Source organism: Muntiacus reevesi, chromosome 2 (assembly GCF_963930625.1).
Source record: "Muntiacus reevesi chromosome 2, mMunRee1.1, whole genome shotgun sequence".
NCBI lineage: Eukaryota > Metazoa > Chordata > Mammalia > Artiodactyla > Cervidae > Muntiacus > Muntiacus reevesi.
Window position 1 is genome coordinate 269112982 of NC_089250.1, and position 22889 is coordinate 269135870.

General features: G+C 49.4%; 1 protein-coding gene across 1 annotated transcript; it reads right to left on the reverse strand.

Annotated features, from left to right (window-relative positions):
* Positions 1 to 1222: 1222 nt before the first annotated feature.
* On the reverse strand, positions 1223 to 22889 carry LOC136157537 (carcinoembryonic antigen-related cell adhesion molecule 16-like). The gene is made up of 10 exons (XM_065919395.1): positions 22790 to 22889; positions 21190 to 21546; positions 19565 to 19834; positions 18516 to 18797; positions 16947 to 17086; positions 7904 to 8225; positions 5981 to 6253; positions 4159 to 4434; positions 2608 to 2731; positions 1223 to 1268 (listed from the first exon to the last, which is right to left on the reverse strand). The coding sequence occupies exons 1-10, from the start codon at positions 22887 to 22889 to the stop codon at positions 1223 to 1225; spliced, it is 2190 nt and encodes a 729-aa protein (XP_065775467.1).

Consider the following 22889-nt stretch of genomic DNA (forward strand, 5'->3'; position numbering starts at 1 on the left):
AGGCCCGAGCACTTGTCTCATGCATCCAACCTGGGCTGGTGATCTGTTTCACCCTAGATAATATACATGTTTCGATGCTGTTCTCTCGAAACATCCCACTCTCGCCTTCTCCCACAGAGTCCAAAATTCTGTTCTGTACATCTGTGTCTCTTTTTCTGTTCTGCATATAGGGCTATCTTTACCATCTTTCTAAATTCCATATATATGCATTAGTATACTGTATTGGTCTTTATCTTTCTGGCTTACGTCACTCTGTATAATGAGCTCCAGTTTCATCCATCTCATTAGAACTGATTCAAATGAATTCTTTTTAAAGGCTGAGTAATATTCCTTGGTGTATATGTACCACAGCTTCCTTATCCATTCGTCTGCTGATGGGCATCTAGGTTGCTTCCATGTCCTGGCTATTATAAACAGTGCTGCGATGACAAATTATACACTTTGTGATGGAAAAAAAAAAAAGCACTCAGAATATACAGTAAAGTGCAAAGAAGGAAACTGAGACGGAACTGCTGATAGTTAGTATTTTCCACAATTTTTGCACAGATTTGTATATTTACTATATGTACATCATGCATACATACGGATGTAAAACTGTGGAGACAGACATACAAACTGTAAAATGTTATCCATATCCACTAGCTAATCTATACTTTTCACAACATGGTCTGTATTGTGCGTTTCTAACTCAGCATCAAGTTTGAACTTTTTGCACACCGGTGAGTCTCGTTGCCCAGCGAAGTTTCTAACCATGACAGATTCACCAGACATGGGCTGTGCCCCGTTTAAGCAATTGCTGGTAGTTGGACATGTGTAGGTGGTTCCATCTCTCTTTCACTGGCGATGCTGAGTTGGGGCATCTTTGCACCCTCTCTGATGGTCCCACAGGGTATGCTAAAGGAAGTGGAGAAGTTGGAATCCTATTTATTGTTGGGGAAGAGGTGTGGGAATTAGAACTCCAAGCTCCGCGCATGCCGCGCCCCAGTCTGCATCCCACTGGCTGGTTCTGACTGGCAGATGAAGTGGTCAGTAGCCAGTGCTCCTAGGGTCCCCCCACCCCACTCCCCCGCACCCCCCCTCCCTGTCCAAAGAGCAGACTGTAGACATTCTCTGGGAGCCTCCACCTTCAGTTCCAGCGTGACTGGCCTGAGTCCCTTGCTTGACTGTCCCCTCTAGCCAGTCCTTAGGCCCCTTCCAGCCTAGCTCGTCTCTCTGGGATCTCTCACTCACCCCTCACCTCCTTGCCCATCAGGTCTTGTCCTCCAGGTCTGAGGCGGACAGTCATACAGACCGATTTGCCCTATGGAGAGGAATTAGGGAAGAAGTCAAATCTGGGATCCACAGGAAACTGTAAGAATGTAGGAGAGTCCTGGGTAGATAAGAGGTCACTGCTTCTCTCCAAGCCCCCACATCCTGAAGGAACCCCAGGAGTAGGAGGTGATGAATCTAGAGGCTTGACTTCTACACCAAAAGTCCCCACACTTTTATTGATTTTTTTGCTTTTGTGATTAGCTAGCTTTCCCCCCATACTTTTAATATATCTGAGGTCTTAAGTTCTTGGAGGAAGATGCCATGGGTCGTGGGATGGTGGATTGTATGGCCAGGCCACCAAAAATGGCTGTTCTGTTGCCCTCAGTAGATCCTCTCCCCAATCAGCACCCAATTCACCTACAGCCAACTCACATCACTGACCTGCCTACGCTTGCTGCAGAACCCATGCTAAGCTGCTTTAGTCATATCTGACTCGTTGCAACACTATGGACTGTAGTCTGCCAGGCTCCTCCATCCTTGGGACTTCCCAGGCAAGAACACTTGAGTGGGTTGCCATTGCCTTCTCCAGGGGATCTTCCCAACCCAAGGATCGGACCTGAGTCTCCTGCAGTGCTAGGCAGATTCTTTACTGCTGAGCACCAGGGAAGCCCCACTGAGATGATTGTCTGACCCCAAATGCTTATGGTGCTGAGAATGGAAATCTTTGTCCCACTCTGTTCTTATAAGTAACGCCAGTCCCTTCCTCCTCCACAATGTGTGTCTAATCCCCACATCACCCTCCAGGGCAGTGTGCCTCTTCACATCCTCCAAGGGGGCGGGGAGGACGTGAGAGGAGGAATGATCTGCTCAAGGTCACCCATCCAGCTGGTGGCAAAGCTGAGTTTTGAACCTAGATTTTAATCATCTCCCCACCCAACCTCTTCCTCCTGCACAACTGACCTCTGCCACCCATTTTCCTAACTTCTCTTGGTAACTGGTGGCTACCGTGTACCAGACACATGCGGGATGCTTGACACGCACCACTGTTATTCTCACATCTGCCCTTCTAGGTTGACCTTCAATATCTACACTGTAAATGCAAACAAACTGGGCTGAAAAGATGTCACTGGAGGAAATCTCACTGCTGTTTAGAGACATGGCTGACCCCAGGCCCTTATTCTCCCCTACAAGTCTCTGGTCCTTGAGACCTATTTGTTTGCCCAGATGACCCCTGACAGCCCTGTTGCTGGCTGATCCCTTCCCCGTCTGGTTCTGCCTCCCTTTCTCAAGTTTGTGCTGGTCTTAGAGTCCCAGTCCCCAGCCGGTGTCCCACCCTGGGCCCAGAGCGATCGGTACCTGGTGGAGTAACATCTGATGAGGCCCACAAGGATGAGAGTAAAGAGGAGGACATAGCCCAAGATTGACCACCCCATGAGGAAGTCCAGGAGGAATGTTGACATGGTGACGCTTTGGTTAAACCCTAGAAGGAAAGAGGCATGGAGGTCAGGACCACCATTCGCTCATCCCTTCATTCACCCACACATCTGTTCCTCGGAGACTCATGAGCCCCTACCACATGCAGGCACTGTTTCGGGTACTAGGGGCTCAGCAGTGAAGAGAACAAACTTCCTGCCCTAACGGGGCTGACATTCTAGCTGGGAAGTGCACAGTGGAGTACAAAGGAAAAAGATGTCCAAAGTCATGGAGGGTAGCAATAAGTCCTCCAGAAAAGAATGAGTTGGGGGCAGAGAGCAGCAAGGTATAGGGTGCGCTGGTTGCACAGGGCCATGAACTCGTTCCATGGGGATTCACTCACTGAGCTCCAACTGTGTGCCCGGTGCCGTGCTAAGCACTAGGGAAAAACAGAAATTTAAGGACTTGCAGCCTCTGTTCCCTTGAAGTTTTATAGTCCAGTGGGTGTCAAATGGCATGAAATGCGGCATCATACATACACAAAAACTGTATCATTCGATGCTTAGTAAATAGTGTGGAGGGACTGAAATAAATGTCTCCAGCCCCCATTCAGTGTCCGCTCCCCTCATTCTGAGTCAGGCTGATGGCTTCTAGTGCCCTGTCTGATGTCCCTCATGCAGCAACCCCATCGACTAGAACCCCCAAAGTGCAAAGGGGGAAACTGGGGCTCAGAGAGGTGATGCTGCTGCCCCTGTTTACGCAGGGGGCAGCGGCAGAGCTGGGATTTGATCTCAGGTCACTGGGCTCCAGAGCTCCTGCTCTTCAACGGCCCTGCATACCTGCTCTCTCCCAAGTCTGCTGATCTCTTTCTGTGGTGTAGAGGATCGGGCGTGGGGTCCCTGAATAGGTGCCTCCTCCACGTGCAGACTCCTTCCTAACCAGCTTCAGAGGCCACACCCTGGACAGCTCCCCATCTCCCCTGCACTGCCTCCCCTGGCGTGTTCCCACTTCCTCATCTCAGAGCAGCCCCGAGGATCTGTGGAGGGCAGAGACTGTGAGGTCAGATAGCCAAGGTTTGAATCCTGTGTCCTCTGCCCATTAGAACTGGAGCCTTGAACAAAGCGCCCAAACTCTCTGTTGCTCCATTTGCTCACCTGTAGAGTGGAGGTGATGCTGATAAAGGTCACTTACTCTATAGGGAGACTGGAGGGTCACACAGGTTAAAATGGTGACTGCTGGCACAGAGTAAGTGCTCGGTCAGTGTTGACTGATCCTATATCCCTGGAATTCACTCCAACCCTGATCGGAGAACTCTGGGGGCTTCATACAAGGGACAGTTTGGATTCAGACCTTGAAGGGTAGGGAAATTTCACCCGACAATTGTGAGCATGGCAACACAAGTCAGAGAAGGCATTTCTGATGACAGGCACTGCCTAGGCAGAGGCACAGAAGTGGGGAGATTTGGAGAGGGCAAGAGGCCGCTGCTGCACTCACGGGGACGCTGGACCTGGACTTCCTTGTACAAGGTCAGCTGGGTGAGGTTGTTCTCCACGATACACCTGTATCTGCCCATCTGGTCCCAGGTCAGACTCGGGAGGGTGATGTTCTTTTCTGAGAAGCTCAGGAGGGAGCCATTGTGGATCCAGCGGTACTTGGATTCTGGCGCGCCATTGAAAACACACACCATCTCCACTTGGGAACCGATCTCAGCAGGCAGGATGCCGTTGTCGTTCCTGGGCTCGCTGAGGATCATTACATAAGAGGGTCCATCTGCAGAGGCAGGGCAGGACACCTGTATTATGCTTCTGACCTCTGGGGTTCCCATCTCCTTCCCTCAGTCATATGAAGTCTTCCTCCAGCCTGGAGTTGCCCCCACTCTGCACCACAAGCAGACCAGGGCAGTTGGGCCAACAACAGTGACAATAATCAAAGCATCTTCTGTTGTGGAGACTTATTACAAGCCAGCTACCTGGCTGTCCTTCGTGTCATAATAATATAGGTGTAGAATAGAAGTGGGCATTTTGCCCACTGCACGCTGGGTGCTGTTCTGCACACTTTACACCTTCACACACTCAGTTAGTTCCCACATGACCCACGTGACCACAGTCACTCTTGATCCATTTCATAGATGGCGATAATGAGGCTCAGAGGAGAGGTTTAGGGATTCCTGAATCCCCTGCTGACCTACAAAAGGACCAGGCAAGTACCTCTATGAGCTGGGAGGAATTTTCCTGAACATCTGCAGCCCCTGGTCTTTGAGTTTGGTTCCACACCTTTGACCAGTGAGCTGTGTTGGAAGGTCAGAGACTGTCACCTCTGCGACACCTTTCTCGGCACTGTGGCCACAACCCACAGGTAAGGAAATCTGAGAGCCTGCAAATGCAGTTGCAGATTTCAACGGGAAATGATTCTAGACCTGGGTTGAAAGAGATGCAAGAACTGAATCAATCTGACAATCTTGGAACATTTCAAAGACTCTGAGTTTCATCGCAATTCTGAGTTCAGTGTCTTTGATTTGCAATACCTGTTTGAGAATTTGAGTAGGTCTTGCAGGCTTGCCAACTTGCATGGTTGGGCAGCAGAGAGGTTATAAAAACAGAGCATGTATGCAATGCCTACCTTATTTTTTTAAAATTTATTTTAAAACTGAAGGATAGTTACTTGTGATGATTTTTATGCCATATATCAAGATGCATCAGCCGTGTGTCCCCTCCTCTTGATCCCCCCACCTCTGGGTAGAACCCATGCCATCCCTCTAGGTTGTTGCAGAGCATCGTCTTTGGGTTCCCTGTGTCATACATCAAACTCCCTCTGGCTCTCTATTTTACATATGCCTACACCTTAGTTTTAAAATTGAACTCTTTAAGGGAGTGTACTCAATTCCACCCCATTAAAAGGAGTGAAGATAATTTTGCTTTCTATGAAGAACTCAATAAAATGATCTATGAGCTGATTTGGAAGGCCCAGGGAAAGTTGGGTTTTGAAAACTTAAGAACCGGAAAGCCAATGTAAGAGACAATTGGTTGTAGGCCGGTACATCTTTACACAAAAGACAGATGTCCACAAAAATCATATTTCTAATCTGAGAAGTAGAGATGAGGAGCCCCATTTTAGAATGAGTGAACTAGGGGTCTGAGTAGTAAGGATAGCTCTGAAGTGCAAAGATTTAAACAGCCAGACCTGGGATTTGAACCTAGGACAGCTGTCTGCAGAGCATCTCATGCCACTCTCACCAGTTCTGCCTGTCTTGTGGCCACATCCTTTGAAAACCCTGATGCTACCCTTGGCTTCCCTCTCGTGACCCCAGAACACTCACAGGCCATCGTCAGATAGATCAGTTCACTTCTCTGAATGACAGTCCCTAAGACGATTTTGACCCCACACTGCAGCGGCGAGTCATAGTTCTTGACCCTTTTGATGATGAGGGTCTTTGTGTCTGGGGAGATGGCCGTGCGTTCAGAGCTGGACACCAGCGTGTGGGCCACATACCACTGGACCTCGGTGTTGTTGGTGTGGCAGATGGCAGCCACGGAGTCCACATCCTCTAGCACGATGCTGGTGTTGACTGAGATGCCCGGGGTTTCAAACTCTGGGTGAAAGAGGAAAGAGAAGATTAAGCATTGGATCTGACTCTCCAAGCTTTGCTCCTCTCCATAGGGAGTTTCAGGGTATCTTTGGGGAGAAGGCAAGACTTGTCAGATTGAATCTAGAATCCTGGCAGGAGAGTATCCTTGGGGCTAAGAGGGTCAGAGGAGCAGGGAGTGGGCAAGAGGCAGTCAAGATGCAGGCAATCACCTGAGCCCATCATCCAATGCTCTGAGCCATCTCTGTGGCTCTCTCTCAATGACGGTTAGTTCTTCCCACAGGTGTGTAGCCATATGATTCTTTCTGAACCTTCAAACAGAAAACTCCCATCCAAGGAGCCACAGGTTGAATTCAGAGTGAAGGGTGGTCTTTGCTCTCCATAACTATTCCTCCCATGATCTGAGTCCCATTCCCTTTACAAATACTTCCTCCAACCTTACAACAGATCACAATGGGGGTAGAACCTGCCCCCATTCTCTAGATGAGAATACTGAGGACCAGAGAGGGAAGACAAAGACGATTTGGTATATATAGAGTCAGAGGTAAGCAAAGTTCTTCCAGTCTTCAAAATCCACACAGTCCAGCCCTATCTCTGTGGAGCCCCCGGGAATGCACTGGAGTAGACAGAATTCCAAGATGACTCCATGATCTCCAGAGCTGGTGTCCAGCTCTGAATGCACGGCCATCTCCCCAGACACAAAGACCCTCATCATCAAAAGGGTCAAGAACAATGACTCGCCGCTGCAGTGTGGGGTCAAAATCGTCTTAGGGACTGTCATTCAGAGAAGTGAACTGATCTATCTGATGATGGCCTGTGAGTGTTCTGGTGTCACGAGAGGGAAGCCAAGGTATACCAGGAAGCTGCCTGGTATAACCCCTGTGTAACCCCATCCCCTCAATGCCGGTGGGCCCTGTGACTTTCTTGTAGCCTATAGAAGATGGCGAAGGTGATGGGCTATCCCTCCCATCATTTTCTGACTGTGTGTGCTCAGTCGCTCGTTCATGTCAGACTCTTTGTGGTCCCATGAACTATATTAGCCTGCCAGGCTCTTCTGTCCATGGAATTCTCCAGGCAAGAATGCTGGAGTCAGTAGCCATTTCCTCCTCCAGGGGATCTTCCCGACCCAGGGATCTAAACTGCATCTCCTGGGGCTCCTGCATCGGCAGGCAGATTCTTTACCCACTGAGACACCTGGGAAGCCCCAGTAGCCATTGTCCTATAAGATACCTTTTCAGCAGTCTAGAGACAGATACTACTTTTAACCTTGAAGAGGCAGAGCCAGGATGTGAAATCCTGTGGACAGAGTTGCCCATGAGAACGCAGCCCTAGCTGACACTCTGTGAGTCTCAGCACAGTAAATGTCTGAGCCAGGCTCAGACTTGTGACTCACAGAAGTGGGTGTCCTTTTAAGCTACTAAGTTGGAGGCTGTTGGTCACGCAGCAGGAGATAACTAATACACTGAGAGGGAACCTGGCGCCCTTGAAAGCATTGAGGGTCCCGTCTCTGAGGAGAAGCTAGATGACCATCCGCTGAGGCTCCCAGTGTCATCTGGAGGCAGGTGGAGACTGGAAAGTGTGAGGTCCAAAAGGCACCCCTCCCCAAACCTCCAGTCCAACTCAGCGCAGTTAGGCAGGGGGCAGCTGCCCACTCACCTTGAACCTCGAGCCAGCCAGTTGCTCTCTGGGTGTCATTGATGGCAGCCGCCCGCACGGTGTAGTTCCCCGTGTCGTTAAGTCGAGACTCTTCGATCAGCAGGGCACCAGTAGAAATCACGCTCTCCCGGCCACTGTACATGGGCCCCTTCTGCTGGGAATGAGCTGTGGCGTTGTAGCTGATAATCAGATTTTCCTCAGTGTCATTTGCACCCCGGTGCCAGCTGTATTCCTGAACATCTTCAGGGGCGTTCTCGATGACCAGCAGGCTCTGTTGTCCTACCACTCCTGTGAGTGAGGTGATGTCCATCTGGGCCGAGCCCTGGCAGATCCCACAGGCCAGCAGACTGGCTGAGGAAGCCAACGAGAAAAAGACACACACACATGGATTTACAGCTGTAGGCAATGATCCACAGAGATACTCATAAACAGGTCAAGAGCTTCTAGCTCCTGAAGGACTCATCAGTCTGTCCCCTCCTCCCCATCCCCTCAGCCCCTGCCTCGACCCATTCTTTTCTGATCCTTTTCCATGCTGGCCTCCTCCCTGGACACTCAGCCTCTAACATCTTCATGTGAAAGTTTTGTGGATCCTTATAAAGTTCTTCTGGTGACCCTGCTTCCCGCCACCCCCGCGCCCCCCCCTCGCTCCAGTATCGTCCATGGCTCCCCAGTGCTCTCAGGATAAAATTCAAACCCTTAGCATGGCTTTTGAGACTCTCTTTGCGAGAACGAGTGTCGAGAACGCAACTAACCCCTTTTTGGATCACATTTACCCTACCCCATCACCCCAGGCACTCCCTTACATTCATTCGTTCGTGTATTCACTTCTCAGAAGATGCTGCATCCAGGCTGTGTGTCCCAATCACACATACAGCTCTCTCTTGACTCACCACACTCTCTCCTGACTTCAGGCTTCTGCACTTGCTCTTCCACATTTCTGGTACCCTTATCCCTTGTCTTCCCTCCCCATCTGCATCTTCCTGTTTAACTCATGTCCTTTCATCTTTCAGGGCTTAACTTTGATGTCTGCTCCTGTGCAGCCTGGGTCAGGCTGCCCCTCCCTGCTGCCCTAGACTCTGAGCCCTCTTATTTCTTCCCCCGACATGCAGACATCAGACATTAGACATCAGACATTAGACATCAGAGTCTAATGGCAGATCTCCATTCTTCACGAGACTGAGCCTGGCTGCGTTAGTCACCACTGCCTCCCCAACCGCCCTGAGCACAGGGTGGATCCCAGCACAGGGGCTCGGCATGGTTATCTGAGCGGATGAATCTCCCCCAAGACTCTACACCTGCCTTTTATCTAGCATCTAAGTTCAGTGGAGTGAACATGAACGGAGGTGAGGATGTGTTTCTTTCCAGAGTGTCTGCTGCTCTGGGAACCCTAAGCCTTGGTTCCATGGAGGAGGCAAAGACAGCTGAGACCCCCTGCTCCAGGGCTCCAGGTGCAGACCCCAGAGGTGTCGGAGGATGGTATATATGGCCAGCAGGGAAACATGTCAGCGTTAGTCGCTCAGTCGTGTCAGACTCTTTGAGATCCGGTGGACTGTAGCCCACCAAGCTCCTTTGTCCATAGGAGCATACGAGGGAGAAGGCAGCATAGAGTTCCAGTGAAAGTGAGGGATTTGAAAAGGGTGGAGCTTGTGAGGTAGCAGAGAGGGTCAGGGTAGTTGGGAAACTCAGAGGAGGTGATTGGGGTGGTGGGCATTGGAGTCTAAGTGCATCACTTCATGGGGTGGGTAGAAATGAATGCTATGTGTGTGTGCGTGTGTTTGTGATATGGGTGCGTTGTGTCCATGTGTGTGAGTTCATGAAAGTCCTGCTGAGGGTCCTGGATCACTCCCTTCTCCCCCTCCTCTGTCCTGCTGCCCTGCTCTCTTACCCACAAGGACAAGTTCCCTCCAGAATCTGCACCTAGGGCTGGAAAGGTCCATGAGCTGCTCCAGTCCTCCTGCTGGAGGGATCTCTCCAGGGACCCGGCCGTCTTCTGGGCCCTTTTACAGACCTGCGTTCTCTCAGGCCCTGAGCTGTGGTCTCTACCCACTTCCTGCTTAGGGATGGACTCTGAACCCCATGGTGGGAGGGGCTGGGGAGGAGACACTCATCTGAGTGGGTCATTATCTTTAGGACTTCATGCCCACATGGAAGGACCTTGGACACTTGGCAATGTATAATATCAATGACCATTGTGGAAAATGTTTGATCTTCCCAACCTACTTTTCTTAAAATTAAACCAAACCACTTGTGCTCAAAAAAACAATGAACAGCATCACTCATCACCTAGTTGTACAAGGATTCAGTCACTACCTGCTGCAGTCTCTCATCACAGTGCACCTTGAGAGGAATTTAGGAGGAAAAAACAGGATAAGGCATTTTATGTTTTGAATAATCAGGTGCCTAGACGCACAGCTCAGGGAGAATTTCAATGACCCCAAACTTTTGCATCGGTCATATGCAAAAAAGCACTAAAATCATTAACTTATCTGTTCTTTGTGATGAACAATGATCAGTTATCAAGATGTATGCTTAATGACACATCTTTCCCAGCCCCCAAATTCAAATATACACTGGCTCCTCACCTTCCTTTTTGGAGCAGGTCCTCAGAGATGTCTCCTAGGCTATAGTCCTCAGGAAGACTCCACATAAAACTTAGATGCTCTATGTTTTTCTTTCAGTCAGCATCCTTTAATTCGCTTTAGTCATTCAAACTTATCACCCTGATACCTCCAATTTATATCGGTTAGTTCATATGCTTGTCAGGGAATCCACCATTGGGTGGACTTGTTCAGGAACTTGAAGCAACAAACAACATTGTTATCCCCTGACATTCTGTTATTCCCAACCCTCATGTATCATGGCCATCCATTCCCACTGGCAGTATATCTTTATCCTCATCCTGGATTTGCAGTCAAGGTCCTCGTGGCTTCGAAACTCTCCGGATCCCTCGGGTTCCATTTCTCTGGAGAACCCTGATTAAAGCTCAGGGATCCTCACCCACGCAGACTGAATCCCCAGCCTGTGTTCTCACTCTGTTTCCTAGTAACCCAAATATAACATTCAGGTCAAATATCCACTCTCTGTATGCACATTTCTCTGTATACTGTCTGTTGAAAAGTAACTATTAATTACTTCGGGACACCCTAGCAAACATTCACAGAAGCACAGTTCTCTTTTTCTATCTCTCAGTCAAAGACATGAGTCTGGCATTGCTATGACTCAAAGGGAAGCCAGGTGAGGAAGCTGGGAGCCTGTGACAGGAGTTGGTGGTCCCAGTCTCAAATCTTCACGATTTACATCTGGAAGAACTTCTCAAGGCAGCTCACAAAGGCTTGTCTCTGAACAGGACTAGATTTGCCTTCTTCTCTCAATCACTTATGTAAGAGCCCTCCCAGCTTCCCCTGGGTTCCACAGGGCAATCCTGGGATGGACTCTCCTTGGTGGGCGGCTCCAGGCAGTGACAGGCAGAAAGCCCCATCCACTCTTTCCGTTCTCTGTTCCCTGCACTCCCTGGAAAAATCTCATCCCTCCTCCAAGACAAAGGTTCCTGTTTACGTGGCGTGGCTTGACCGCTGTCCAGCCCCACCCAGGATGAGCAGCAGAATTCGTAACTCCCCCACACCCCCAGTTGATATCAGGATTAATTCAAAGTTCCTGGAGGCACTGTCACTTCTGAATCAGGCTGGGGAGTGAACCGGGGTGTGGGAGGTCACCTGCGCCCTTGCTGGGTCCCAGCTGGGTAGTGGAGTCTGACAGTAGCTTTCTTCTAAAAATCAATCAGACACACGTATGACTTCCTGGGACCTTTACCAAGCACCTATCCGGTGTGAGGCTCTGCACTAGGTGTGCTGAAGGATCCTGAGGAATGCAAAATGTCGCGCTGGTTATGGAGATGAGGAACCAGGCTCAGAGAGGTTAGGCGGCTGCCTCGGGGTCACCCAGTCTCTCAGGGCAGCGTTGGGACTCACGCCCTTCCCAGTTTCTGAGGGTCTCTTCCTCATGGGCTGTTGTTGGGTCAGGCAACCAGCAGACCCCTTGCACCAAATAACATCCCTGAGACCTTTTGATTTTTACTGAAGAAGGGGGTAAATGAATCAGTGACTCAGGGATGAGACAGACACAGACGAGGTGATAAAGGCTAGAGCAGGGGTCTGCAACCCTGGGTACCAGTTCATGGCCTCTTAGGAACCAGGACACACAGCAGGAGGTGAGCAGCCGGGAAAACCAACCCCACCCACCCCCCGCAAACACTCCCCAAACACAGTCAGAAGACTGTGCAAAAATTGTCTTCTATGCAACCCGTCCCTGTTACCAAAAAGGTTGGGGAGCACTGGGTTACAGGACCCCTGCACATTCCTTTATTTGTTTCCCCCCTTATTTTACAAATGGTTTAAAAACTGAGGCTACATTTACCCAAAATGAAGTATAGAGATTTTCAGTGTACAATGGTGTGAGCTCTGCCAAACGTGTCCTCCTGCATGACCAACATCCTCTTAGGATACAGAATTTCCCATCATCCCATAAAGTTTCAGATGCCCCTTCTCAGACAAAGTCCATACTTAAGAGCTGCTACTGTGTGATCCTAGCACTAAACATTATTTTCCATTTATATAATTGAAATTATGTAAGTTGGTGGATCATGTAATAAAATAGAGTCATACCAATTATAACATACATTAGATTTTTATTACTATTAACATAAGGTATCATATGAAATAATATATTTGAATTAATCACATACTGTGTATAATACAAAATGGTAAACTATACATTTTTTGATAATATTGATAGAATTAAAAATGCTAAGTAATAGTATGATTGATAATCTAAATCACATAACACACAAATTCTATAAACATAATATATATAATTGATTTATGTAACTGAAGTCATGCAATATGCTCTTTTGTATGTTTTTTGTCACTCATTATGGCTCACTTTGAGATTTGTCCATGTAGTGTGTATCAATATGTCATTCTTTTTGATTGTTGAGTAAGATAGCAGGGTATTACAGTTTATTTACCTATTTTTCTGTGACTGCACATTATGTTTGCTTCCAGGTTTTGGCAATTATGAATATAGCTGCTGTGAACATATTTGTCCAAGGCTGGGTATAGAGATACATTTTCAGGTCGCTCAAGTTTTAGGAGGCAGAGACGAGATGGAGACAGTGAAGTCAGAGCCACATGTTGGCAGCTCAAAGTTCCCTGGGATACCTCCCCTGCCCCAGGAGACCAGCATCTGGCAGGCAATTAGAAAGATTAGAAAGATGGATGATCTGGAACTCAGGAGGAAGGTAGGAATGGCGATACACAGTGGAAAACACCAGGAGGTCCAATAGCCCTGGTAATGAATACTTGCTATTGTGAGTTGAATTGAGGCTCCCTCACAAAAAAAGATATATTCAAGTCCTCACCCCTCATATCTGTGAATGTGGTTTTGTTAGGGGAAGCACACTGATGGAAACCGCCCACCCTGGCCAGGCACCATAGTAAGCATTTGCATGAGCTATTCTACTACAGGAGGTCCTGGTAAGGAACAGGGAACTAATAAGCCTCCACCAACCAGAAGAGTTCGGGAAAGGTCAAAAGGAGACACCATGTGTCTGACCACCTCCCAGAATCCTTCTCTCTGGCATCCATCTTGGCTGAACAAGGTGTGTACCACCAGGAAGGACTCTGAGTCAGAATGATTGGTTAAGGACAACCTGGAAACTAACCCCATCACCATAAAACCCGAGACTACAAGCCGTGTGACAGAGCAGTTCTCCTGGGTTCCCTTACCCTCCTGCTCTCCACCTGGGGGCCTTTCCCGATAAAAACTCTTGCTTTGTCAGCCGATGTGTCTCCCCGGACAATTCATTTCCGAGTGTTAGACAAGAGCCCAGTTTCGGGCCCTGGAAGGGGTCCTCTTTCCTGCAACAGTTTTATTTGGAGAAAGGGTCTCTGCAGATGTAGTCAAGTTAATATGAGATCAGGTTGGACACATCAGGAGATGCCAAGTCCAGTGAGTGGTGTCCTTATACAAACAGGGGCATTTGGAACATGTAGGGAAGGAAGGCCATGTGACAGAGGAGGCAGAAAATTGAGCTATGCTGCCACAAGTGGAGAAATGCCACGGACTGTTGACAACCACCAGGAGTTACAAGAGGCAACGAAGGAATCCACCCTAAAATCTCCCAAGGATGCATTGACCTGCCCAAACCTTGATTTTCATCTTCTGTCCTCCGCAGCTGTGAGAGAATGTATTTCTGCTGTTTTAAGTCACCCAGTGTGTGGTATATTGTCACAGCAATCCTAGGGAATGGATACATTCACTGAGCACCCACAGAGCATTAAATCCTCACGTATCCTGCATTCTCCAATTCTAACGTTGAGTCTAGAGAGGATCAGCACCATCCCTGGGTCAGGAGGCCCAGGTGAGCAGCTCCACACCACCCAGGCCAGCAGGTAGAGGGTCCAGGTTGAACCCGGGCACCACAAGGGGTCGTAACCCTGGGCTCCAGGGGCTGCCTTGTGTCCAGACAAAGTCCTAATTGCTGCGTGAACAATGGAACAGTCAAGTGCTCCCTGACAACAGTGATGACCACAGGGGCTTGGCCACAATTCCATAGATTTGGCCAGAAAAGAGTCTCTCTCTCTCTCTTTTTCTTTCTTCTCACTTTCCTTCCTTCCTTCCTTCCTCCCATTCTAACCACCATGGGGATGGACAAATTTTCTTATGTAGTTTTGGGCACATCCATGAAGAAAGTTCAGAAAAAAGATCCAGAAAGGACATTATGAGAGCTGAACTAATTTCAAGCTGTTTTAACTTTATTGGGTTTTTTTCCTAATTATAATAATAATTTACACATTTTGTGATTTAACCAACCCTACAGAATATACATTAAAGTGCACTAAAGGAAATTGAGATAGAACTGTTGATGGCTAACATTTTCCACATTTTTTTTTTTTTTTTTGGCAGGGGAGGGTATATGTGCACATCTATGCATACATGTGTATATACATGTGTGTGTGCATATGTGAACATTTCCCACATCAGTGAGTCCTTTCCCGGCCAAGTTTCTAATGATGACAAATTCACTCGACATGCGCTGTGCCCCATTTAAGCAATTCCCGGAGTTGGGCATGTGTAGGTTGTTCTATCTCTCTGTCACTGGTGATGCTGAGATGTGACATTGCAGCATCTCTGATGGTCTTTGCAGCATCTCTGGTGGTCCCAGGGTGTCGGGTTGAGGAAATAGAGAATTCAGAAACCTATTAACTGATGGGGAAGAGGCACCGGAATTTGAGCAGAGAGTTTTGTGCATGTCCCTCCCCAGTCTGCAGCCCATTGACCGGCTCTGATTGACAGATGGAGTAGCCAATGGCTACATACCGATGATGTCACACCCGCAGGTTCTAGGAGGAACCTGGAGACTTTCTCCGGGAGCCTGGCCTGGGTCTCTTGCTCGACTGTACCCTCCAGCCAGTCCTTGGACCCCTTCCCGCATAGGCCGTCTCTACAGGGACTCGCACTCCCCCCTCACCTCCTTGCCCATCTGGTCTTGCCTCCAGGTTTGGGGTGGACTCTCATGTGGCCCGAATTTTCCTACGGGGGAAAATTACAGAAGTCAGATCAGGGATTTATAGGAAACTGTGAGAACATAGGAGAGTCCTGCGTGGATGGGCGGACATTGCTTCTTTCCAAGTCCCCGCACTCCTAAGGGAGCTGATGAATCTGGGTTCTTACCCCTTACAATGAGTCTCCAACATTCTCTATAGTTTAGTATTTTAGAGGTCTTAAGGTCAGGAGAGAAAGATGCCCGTGGGAGCACGGGGTGGGAGAGGGAAAGAGGCTGGGTGTTCCTGGGGAAGGTATTGGCACTACCTGGCCTGATTACTGAGGATGATGAAGGAAACATCTGTTAAATGCCAGGCACTGTATGGTAGATGATCTATAGAAATTCTCTTGAACCCTTCCTAAAAAATAAAATGAAATTACACAAGGTAGGTACCTTAACCCTACTTTGTGCATGAAGAACCAGGAGTTCAGAGAGGTGAGGTCACTTGCCCAAAGTCACATAGCAAGGTGATACATAAACCAATAGTCTAAAACTAGCCTCTCTGGTTCCCAGCTCCCTGCTCTCATGCCAGACTAAAGAACTCACGGAATTCTTTATGGAGCAGTGCCTGGTACCGCTAAGGGGAATGGAGAAGTGGAGATGTCAGGTTGACTCCTGGCTGTGAGGTGATGCCTGGTTAGAGGGCTTCTCCCAGCATGTAGATGAGGATGTGACCCAGACCTCCTGGAAACACTCAAACTCCTTAGAGCTTATCACAACCAGTTTGGAACTGTATACTGAATAAGGTCAATATTAATAATAATAGACAAGGTTGGATTGAGTGCTTACCATATGCCAAGCCTTGTTCAAAACCCTTCACCAGTATTAGCTAACTTTACCACCTTGGCAGATATCCCTGTGAGGCTGGCAAACCTAGGTACAAAAGGGCTGACTTGCTATTGTCATGGGCTTCCCGGGTGGCTCAGTGGTAAAGAATCCATCTGCCAGTACAGGAGATGCAGGTGATGCCAGTTTGATCCCTGGTTTGGGAAGATCCCCTGGAATAGGAAATGGCAACCCACTCCAGGATTCTTGCCTGGAAAATTCCATGGACAGAGAGGCCTGGTGGGCTACAGTCCATGGGGTCGCAGAGAATCAGACATGACTGAACCACTGAGCAGGCACGCATGTGCGCTGTGGTCAGTGACGGTCAGCAGTGTACGCTTCTTGATATAGAGACATTGTCATGATCACAAATAGGCTTATATCAAAATAATAAAAAATGACATGAAGAACATATGTTCTCAAATCTTCACCATCATCACCACCCAGCACCACCATCACCATCATTATCACCATTGTTCTTATAATTTCCACCATTATCACTGTCATAACCACTATCACTGTTGTATCCATCATGCTGCCATTTTTAACATCTACTCCAGCGGTCCTCAAACCAGTGCAGTTTGAGCCCCCAGGGGAATATTCTAATGCTTATACCCAGGGCCTCTGGTACCTGGTGGAGTAACATTTGATCATGCTGAGAAGCAGATATCCACAGATGATGATGCTGCCCACGACTGACCCCGTGATGAGGAATGCCAGGAGGGGTGCTGAGATGCTGACCCCTTGGATAAGCCCTAGGAGAAGAGGCACGGAGGTCAGGACCACCATTCAAGCATCCCTTCATTCACTCACACATCCATTCCTCGGAGACTTATGAGTACTTACTATGTGCAATAGTGTTTTGGGTACTACGGGCTCAGCAGTGAACAAAACAAACTTCCCACCCTTATGGGGCTGACATTCTAGCTGGGAGTTAGCTGGGAATTGTAACTGGTGGACAGTTGAGAATTAAACATAGAGACATCCAGATTCACAACAGGCAGCAATAACTGCTCTGGAAAAGCTTCAACCCACACCAGGGGAGAGAGAAAGCACCGGTAGGGAGTGCTGCATACGCAGGGTCATGAACTCATTCCAGGGTGATTCATTCACTGAGCTCCAACTGTATGCCCGGCACCGTGTTAAAAACACATTGGTGATCAAAGAACTTGCCCTGCCTCTGTCCCCCTGAAGTTTAACAGTGAGGCGGGGGTCAAATGGCATGAAATGAGACATCATACATACACAAAAACTGTATCGTTCGATGCTTAGTAAATAGTGCGGAGGGACAGAAATGTCTCCAGCAGTGTCTGCTCACCTCATTCTCTGGGACGAGCCAGGCTGACAGCTTCTCGTGCCCTCATGCAGCAACCCCATCAACTAGAACCCTCACTATCAAACTGCAAAGGGGGAAACTGGGGCTCAGAGAGGGGACACTGCTGCCCCTGTTCACGCAGAAGGGCAGTGGCAGAGCTGGGATTTGATCTCAGGTCACTGGGCTCCAGTGCACCTGCTCTTCATGGCCCTGCATGACTGCTCTCTCCCAAGCCTGTCCATCTCTCTCCGTGGTGTAGAGGATCGGACGTGGGGTCCCTGAATAGGTGCCTCCCCCACGTGCAGACTCCTTCCTAACCAGCTTCAGAGGCCACACCATGGACAGCTCCCCACCTCCCCTGCATCACCTCCCCCTGGCATGTTTGCTCTTCCTCATCTCAGAGCAGCCCCGAGGATCTGTGGAGGGCAGAGGGTATGAGATCAGACGGCCAGGGTTCGCATCTTGCCTCCTCTGTCCATTAGAACTGGAGCCTTGAACAAAGCACCCAAACTCTCTGTGGCTCCATTTGCTCACCCGTAGAGTGGAGGTGATGCTGATAAAGGTCACTTACTCTGTAGGGAGACTGGAGGGTCACCCAGGTTAGAATGGTGGCTACTGGTACAGAGTGCTCAGTCAGTGTTGGCTGATCCTGCATCCCTGGAATTCACTCCAACTCTGACCTGAGGACTCCAGGGACTTCATAAAGGAGGCAGTTTGGACTTGGACCTGGAGTCTGGGGGGACTTCTTCTGACCATCGTGAGGATGGCAACACACAGTGAAGAGGGCATTTCTGATGACAAGTACTGCCTAGGCAGAGGCATGAGAGTGGTGGGATTTGGAGAGAGCAAGGGGAAGCTGCTGCACTCACTGGGCATGTGGGTCTGGACCTGGACTTCGTCATACAAGACCTCGTGGGTGGCGGGGTTCTCCGCGATGCACCTGTATCTGCCCATCTGGTCCCAGGTCAGACTCGGGAGGGTGATGTTCTTCTCTGAGACGCTCAGGACAGAGATGTTGTGGATCCAGCGGTACTTGACTTGTGGTCTGCCATCAGAATAACACTCCATCTTCACTTGGGAGCCAATCTCAGCAGGCAGGATGCCCTGGTAGTTAACGGGCGTGCTGAAGATTGTTGCATAGGAGGGTCCATCTGCAGAGACAGGGCAGGCCACCTGGACTATGCTTCTGACTGCTGTGGGTCCTGTCTCCTCTCAATTCACAGGAAGTCTCCCTCCTACCAAGGGTGTCTCCACTCTTTGTCCCAAGTGGATCGCCAGACCCACCCCATGATGGCAGCTGGACCAACAACAAGGAGAGTTATCACAGTGTCTTCTGTTATGGAGACTTACTACAGGCCAGCAGTCTGGCTGCCCTTCATGTCACAATAAAATAGGTGTAGAGTAGGAGCAGACAGACTTCTCTGGTGGTTCAGAATGTAAAGAATCCACCTGCAATGCAGGAGACCCAGGTTCGATCCCTGGGTTGGGAAGATCCCCTGGAGAAGGGAATGATAACCCACTCCAGTAGTCTTGACTGGAGAATCCCATGGATTCCATGGGGTCGCAAAGAATATGATGTGACTGAGCATGCACTCAGTCCCTTCTTTACACAAAAGCTAGATGTGCATGCATTCATAATATTTCTTGTCTGAGAAGTAGGGCTTAGGGCCCTCAGTTTAAATTGAGTGGACCGGAGTTGTGAGCAGTGAGGATAATTCTGAAGTCCAAAGCTTAAAACAGACAGAACTGGGCTCTGAAGCCAGGACAGCTGTCTTCACGGTGTCTCATGCCACACTTTCTGCCTGTTTTATCATGATGTCCCTGGGAGACCCTGAGACCAGCCTGGCTCCCCTCCCATGACCCATGGGACTCACAGGTCAACCTGTGAGTGACCACCCTTCCCTCCCATGACACTCACAAGTCACTGTCAGATAGACCGGTTCGCTTTTCTTAATAATCTCTGAGAAGACTTGGATCCCACACTGCAGGGGTGAGTCGCTGCTCCTGACCCTTTTGATGATGAGGGTCTTAGTGTCTGGAGAGATGGTCATGCGTTCATAGCTGGACACCTGTGTGTAGCCTACATACCACTGGACATTTGTGTCATTGGTCTGGCAGATGGCAGCCACGGAGTCCACATTCAGTACTGCATAGCTGGTGTTGACTGAGATGCCCGGGGTTTCAAACACTGGGTGAAGCAGGAAGGAGAAGATTAGGGGTTGGATGTGCCTCTCCCAAGCTCTGTTCCTCTCCACAGGGGCTTTCAGAGCAGACTGGGAAGAAGCCCAAAATTGTAAGATGGGATCTAGGATCTAGGGCTGAGGCAGACAGGGAGGTAAGGAGTGGGCCCGAGGTAGTTGAGATGCAAGCGATCCCCTGAGCTTGTGGTCTTATGGGCTGAGCCATCCCTCTAGCGGTTCATTGCAATAATGGTGAGTTCTTCCCATAGGCATGTTGTCATGTGGTTATTTCTATAAAACTTGGATCCTCCATCCATGGAACCACGGACAGTGGACTGAGAAATGGTCTGTGCTCTCCATAACAATTCCTCCTACTATCCCAGTCCCATTTCCCTTCACAAATACTTCCTCTAACCTTACAACCGACCACACTGTCTCTGATTCTACTGACAAGAGGATCAGAGAGGGAAGACTAAGGCGATTTGGTATATACAGATTCAGAGGTAAACAAAAGTCTTTCAGTCTTCAAAATCCACACTGTCCTGCCCTAGTCCCATGGAGGGCCCTGGAGCTCAGGGGAGGAGGCAGAATTCCAAGATGACTCCACGATCTCCACTCCCTAGTGTAAGCCCTGTATAATCCCATCCCCTCCATGCCGGTAGAACTTGTGACTTTCTTGTAGCCTACAGAAGATGGTGAAGGCAATGGGATGTCACTCCCATCATTGTGTGCCTGTGAGTGCTCAGCCTCTGAATCGTGTCCGACTCTAGCCTGCCAGGGTCCTCTGTCCACGGGACTTCCCAGGCAAGAATACTGGAGTAGGTTGCCATGCCCTCATCCAAGGGATGTTCCTGACCCAGGGATTGAACCCACATCTTCTGAGTTTCCTGGATTGCAAGTGTATTCTTTACCCATTGTTACATAAGGTTCCTTCTCAGCAGTCTAGAGAGAGATACTGTTTTTGACCTTGAAGAGACAAAGAGCCATGATGTGAAATCCTATGGACAGAACCACCCATAAGAACCTAGCCCCGGCTGACACTTTGTGAGTCTCAGCACTGAAAATGGCTGAGCCATGCCAGGACTTCTGACTCACAGAAATGAATGTCCTTTTAAGCTACTAAGCTTGAGGCTATTGGTCCTATTTGTCATGCAGCAGGAGATAACACTGAGAGGGGACCTGGAGCCCTCGAACATGGTGAGGGTCCCGTCCCTGGGGAGAAGCTAGATGACCATGCACCAAGACTCCCAGTGTCATCTGAGGGCAGGTGGAGACTAGATTCTGTGAGCTCCAAGGACCACCACTCCCCAAACCTCCATATTCAGCTCAGTGCAGTCAGGCAGTGGGGCAGCTGCCCACTCACCTCGAACCTCGAGCCAGACAGTTGCTCTCTGGGTGTCATTGACGGCAGCCGCCCGCACGGTGTAGTTCCCCGTGTCATTTAATTGAGAATCCTTGATCTGCAGGGCACCTGTACCGGACACTGTTTCCCGGCCACTGTACATGGGCCCATTCTGCTGGGAGTGAGATGTGGTGTTGTAGCTGATAATCAGATTTTCCTCAGTGTCATTTGTACCCCGGTGCCAGCTATATTCCTGAACATCTTTAGGGGCATTGTTGACAGTCAGGAGGCTCCAGAATCCCTTGAAGCCTGTGAATGGGTCTGGGCTGATGTACATTTGGCTGGAGGCCTGGGTGATCCCACAGGCCAGCAGACTGGCTGAGGAAGACAAACAGAAAATGACACACATACACAGGTTTATACCCACAGGCGATGATCCACAGAGACACTGGTGAACAGGCCATGGGTTTCTAGCTCTGAAGGACTCCCCACCCTGTCTCCTTCTCTCCATCACCTCAGCCCCTGCCCTGATCCATTCTTTTATCATCTGTTTCCAGGCTGGCCTCCTCTCTGGATACTGAGCCTCCAGTCCATCCTCAAAGGTCAGTTTTGGGGATCCTTATGAAGCCCCACAGGTGACCCTGCTCTCCCTCTGCTTATGTATCTTCCATGGCTCCCCAGTGCCGTCACACTCTTAGAGAGCGAACTGGTCTCTAGGACCCAGTGTAGGCTCTTTTTGAGTCACATCTACCCTACTTTACCACCTTCATTCATTCACTCATGTATTCATTCATTTATCTGAAGACTGTGTGTCCCAGTCACACATACAGATCTCTCTTGACCAACTTCACTGTCTTCTGACTTGGGTTTTTGCACATGCTCTTCCCCATTTCTATGTCCCTGGCACCCTAGCTCTCTCCTCCCCATGTCCATCTTCCTCGTTGTCCCACTTCTGTGTCCCAGCTTCCCAGAGGTCAGGGTGGAACCCAGAAGGAGGGCTGAGAATGATTATCTGGGTGGATTAAACTCCCCCAAGAGGATTTGCACTGTCTTTGATTTACCATATAGGTTCAGTGGCATGAAATGAATGGTGGTGGGGATCTGTTATCTTGGCAGGCGTCTGCTGCTCTGGGAACCTCCCCCATGGAGGAGGCAAAGATAGCAAAGACCCTGTCCCCTAGAGCTCCAGGTGTGGACCCTAGAGGTTTTGGAGGACAGTGTACATGGTCACCAGGGAAACACGAGAGGGAGCAGTATCAGGAGGAAGCAGAGTGTTTGAGGGAAAGTGAGGGATTGGGAAGGGTCCTGCCAGAGAGGTAGTGGAGGGGATCAGAGCAGAGGAGGTGAATCCAGAGGAAGCGATTGCTGGGAGCTGTGTGCTGGGGTTTAATTTCATCATGCTTTGTGGTGGGTAGAGATGAATGCTATCTGTTTGTGTGTGTGTGTGTGTGTGTGTGTGTGTGTGAGCGCGTGTGTCTTGGGCAAGCCGTGCCAGGTGTGTGAGTTCACGAAAGTTCTACTGAGGGCCCTGGGTCCCTCCCTTCTCCCCATGCCCCCTGCCCCCCATCACGCTAGCCCGACTCTCTTACCCACAAGGACTAGTTTTCTCCAGAGTCTGCACCTGGGTCTGGAAAGGTCCATGAGCTGCTCCAGTCCTCCTGCTGGAGGGATCTCTCCAGGAACCGGGCCGCTTCCTGTGCCCTGTTATAGACCTGCGTCAT

Excerpts from the sequence above, each read along its gene's own strand:
- LOC136157537 (XM_065919395.1), bottom strand. The coding sequence starts at position 22,889 with ATGACGCAGGTCTATAACAGGGCACAGGAAGCGGCCCGGTTCCTGGAG. Across the intron at positions 21,547-22,789 it reads ATGGACCTTTCCAGACCCAG|CCAGTCTGCTGGCCTGTGGG; the intron begins GTGCAGACTCTG and ends TGTCTTCCTCAG. Across the intron at positions 17,087-18,515 it reads GGTCCAGACCCACATGCCCA|GGCTTATCCAAGGGGTCAGC; the intron begins GTGAGTGCAGCA and ends CTCTTCTCCTAG.